The sequence below is a fragment of the Camelina sativa genome, chromosome 11, assembly GCF_000633955.1.
Source record: "Camelina sativa cultivar DH55 chromosome 11, Cs, whole genome shotgun sequence".
NCBI classification, from domain to species: domain Eukaryota; kingdom Viridiplantae; phylum Streptophyta; class Magnoliopsida; order Brassicales; family Brassicaceae; genus Camelina; species Camelina sativa.
The window spans coordinates 42759127-42761828 of NC_025695.1; the positions used below are offsets into that span (position 1 = coordinate 42759127).

Sequence of the window (2702 nt, forward strand, 5' to 3'; positions counted from 1 at the left end):
TTGTACCTTGCTAGAAAGCTCGCCGGGTAAGCAACAATTCTTCAATTCAAACCCGTATTGTAGTATCATTGGGAAACAGCTAGAAAAATATGAAAAATATTGGGAATGTTGCTTGCTGTTTCAGGGACGCTAACCTTCACTTTGTGGAATCACCTGCCCTTGCTCCACCTGAAGTTCAAATCGACATGGCTGCTCAACAGCAGTAAGTTCTCTAAACTAAATTTTGTTTTTAATTTGTTGCTACTAGCTTTTTTTACTTTTAATTAACGATGTCTATAATTTGTAGGCACGAGGCGGAGCTTGCAGCGGCAGCAAGTCAGCCACTTCCTGATGACGATGATGACACGTTTGAATAGAGAGAGAGAGAAAGAGATTGATCCGTCACTGATTACCTGTGTTTTAGGGGCTTGTCTAAAAACGTTTTTTTTCATGGCACTATTTTGGTCTGTTGTTTACTCTTCCAAATATGAACCGATGACACTAGTAATCTTTTTTAAAATGTTTACCAACTGTTGCTGTGGAAGTGTGAAAATCTTCTGATTTATAAAGTAAAAAACTCATGTAATCCAAATCCAAATTCAATCCACCATCAAAGTTTGCTTCTTGGCGTCTTACACCAAATTTAGCCGGAAAAATTCAACACGTCGGTAAGGGTCTTTTCGTAATTTTATTTAAAGCCCACACAAAAAAATAAAAAATTTGCTTCTTCCCCAAGAAGAACGTTTTTGCCTCTTTCTCCTTCTATCGGGGTGTTCTCTCGAGGCTATTATTATTCATTCAGACTCTTTACAAAGAAAAAAGAAAAAGTTTCGATTTTTTGCTTTTATTTCATCGATTTCATTGCGAATCTTGGGTGATGTTGGTGTCTAGGGTTCTATCGAGAGTTTCTCGAAGTGCGGGATTACGCTCGTCTCTCTCCTCCTCCGTCGCTACTCAGACGAGGAATCAGTATCCGATTGTTTCAAGCCGATTCCACTCCCTCGTTCACAGAAATCCCAACCAGGTTTGCTTTATTAAAACCCCGATTCTGATTTTAATCCGTTTTGAACTTCATCATCGTTTGGGGTTTTTAGCTAGGGTTTAAGGGGTTTGCGAAATTGAAAATGATTCTATTGCTCTGGTCTTGTATATTTACAGTGTCATGATTTAGTTGTGTGTATATGTATGAATGTAAATATTTTGATTGCTCTTTAATTGGATGCAACAATATATACTTGAGGAGTTAACATACTCAAATTTGGATCCTTTTTTTTTAAAATGGCAGCTTGTTGCAGTTCCAGTGTCGCTCCTAAATCATGCAACTCCAGATTTCAATGTCCTACAAAGGTTTGGCTTTTTCTCGTCTTCCTCGGCTGAACCGAAGGGAAATGGGAGTAACATAGATGTCCCAAAGACTGGTAAAGCTTCTGAGGATGTGGAGGCGGGGAGAGTAACAGGTGAGGTCAAAATTGACTCAGCACATAATAAGAGAGCGATACTTTGTCTTGTTGGTCTACACAAGTTTACTAAAAACAATTGAGTTTTTTTTTTCTGATTTCCAGATTCAGAGACTGATTTTGAGAGTTTGTCAAGGGATGATTTGGTGAAGCTTGTGGGTGAGAAGGAACATCTTTTGAAGGTTCAGCGGGAAGACATGATGGAAATGAAAGATGGTTTTCTTCGCAGTTATGCAGAGTTGCAGAATCTAATGGATCGGACAAAACGTAATGCTGAAAGCTCCAAAAAGTTCGCCGTACAGGTTTTTACTTCTCTCTCCACCACTCCTTTTTCTTCTTCTTCTTCTTGATTATCAACTCTCGTCTTTTGCTTCATATATAAGCCAGTGCTGAATATGTTTTGTTGTTGCTGCAGAACTTTGCCACGAGCCTTTTGTTCGTCGCTGATATTCTTGAAAAAGCTTCTTCGGTTGGCAAACAGAGTTTTTCGGAGATTGACATTTCAAAAGACTCTGCTGGTGCTGCTCCGCTGTTAAAAAACCTATTACATGGAGTGGAGATGACTGAGAAAGAATTAGCACAGGTAAAAAACACTCGTTATATATGTTCATTGAGGTAAAACAAAGATACAATGAGATTTGTGCTGAGAATGCAATTTTATATATATATGTAAAAACTGCAGGTATTTAAAAAATATGGTTTGGTGAAAGAAGTTCCTTTAAATGAACCGTTTGATCCAAACAGACATAACGCAGTGTTTCAAGTCCCGGATGCTTCCAAGCCAGAAGGCACAATTGCTGAGGTCCTAAAGGTACTAAACTATAAAAGAGGTTTGTTCTCTTTCTGATTTTGGCATAACTCTTAATCATATGTTATCTTTGCCATTATTTTGTAACTTTTTGGTAATGGTTTGTTTCCATATATGCAGTCTGGATACTCCTTGTACGATCGAGTTATAAGACCAGCTGATGTTGGTGTTACTTGTGCGGTGGAGAATCAAGAAGGCGAGAAAGAGTCTGAAGCTTGAGAAACACAAACAAGGAGACTTAAAAGCTTTGTTTTAACATCTTCATGAGTTCTTTTTTTTAGTTAATAGTTCTCTCTTTCTTGCATATTCATTGGAGGAACAAGATTCCCATAAAAGAAGCAGGACATTGCTGCAATCCCAGGGAAACCCTGGTTCTGTAACTTTAGTACTTTACACGAAATTTCATGAGATTATAAAACTGGAATCAAATGTTTGATAAAAAAAAAAAAAAAAAAAAA

General features: G+C 37.7%; 2 protein-coding genes across 3 annotated transcripts in view; both read left to right on the forward strand.

The window, feature by feature from the left end:
- The window catches only part of LOC104726066 (GTP-binding nuclear protein Ran-3), a 9017-nt gene extending 8452 nt beyond the window's left edge, over positions 1–565 (forward strand). Inside the window, exons 7-8 of the mRNA XM_010444835.2 lie at positions 125–202; positions 287–565. Coding sequence (XP_010443137.1) covers positions 125–202; positions 287–356 — 148 coding nt within the window. The 3' untranslated portion in view covers positions 357–565. The remainder of the gene's footprint in view (positions 1–124; positions 203–286) is intronic.
- LOC104726067 (protein GrpE-like) lies at positions 718–2668 on the forward strand. Of its 2 annotated transcripts, none has more exons than XM_010444838.2 (6): positions 718–1003; positions 1265–1436; positions 1542–1738; positions 1852–2019; positions 2119–2266; positions 2365–2668. In XM_010444838.2, exons 1-6 carry the CDS (start codon positions 857–859, stop codon positions 2403–2405), a joined length of 873 nt encoding a protein of 290 aa, XP_010443140.1. In that variant the 5' UTR covers positions 718–856; the 3' UTR covers positions 2406–2668. The 2 variants fall into 2 exon arrangements, with proteins under 2 accessions (XP_010443140.1, XP_010443139.1); XM_010444837.2 differs by having other exon boundaries at positions 2119–2247.

What these genes read in the sequence shown, in the direction of transcription:
- LOC104726067 (XM_010444837.2), top strand. Translation starts at nt 857, where the DNA reads ATGTTGGTGTCTAGGGTTCTATCGAGAGTTTCTCGAAGTGCGGGATTA. An exon ending in TTCACAGAAATCCCAACCAG is followed by an intron (nt 1,004 to 1,264) that starts GTTTGCTTTATT and finishes TTAAAATGGCAG; the next exon opens with CTTGTTGCAGTTCCAGTGTC. An exon ending in GGAGGCGGGGAGAGTAACAG is followed by an intron (nt 1,437 to 1,541) that starts GTGAGGTCAAAA and finishes TCTGATTTCCAG; the next exon opens with ATTCAGAGACTGATTTTGAG.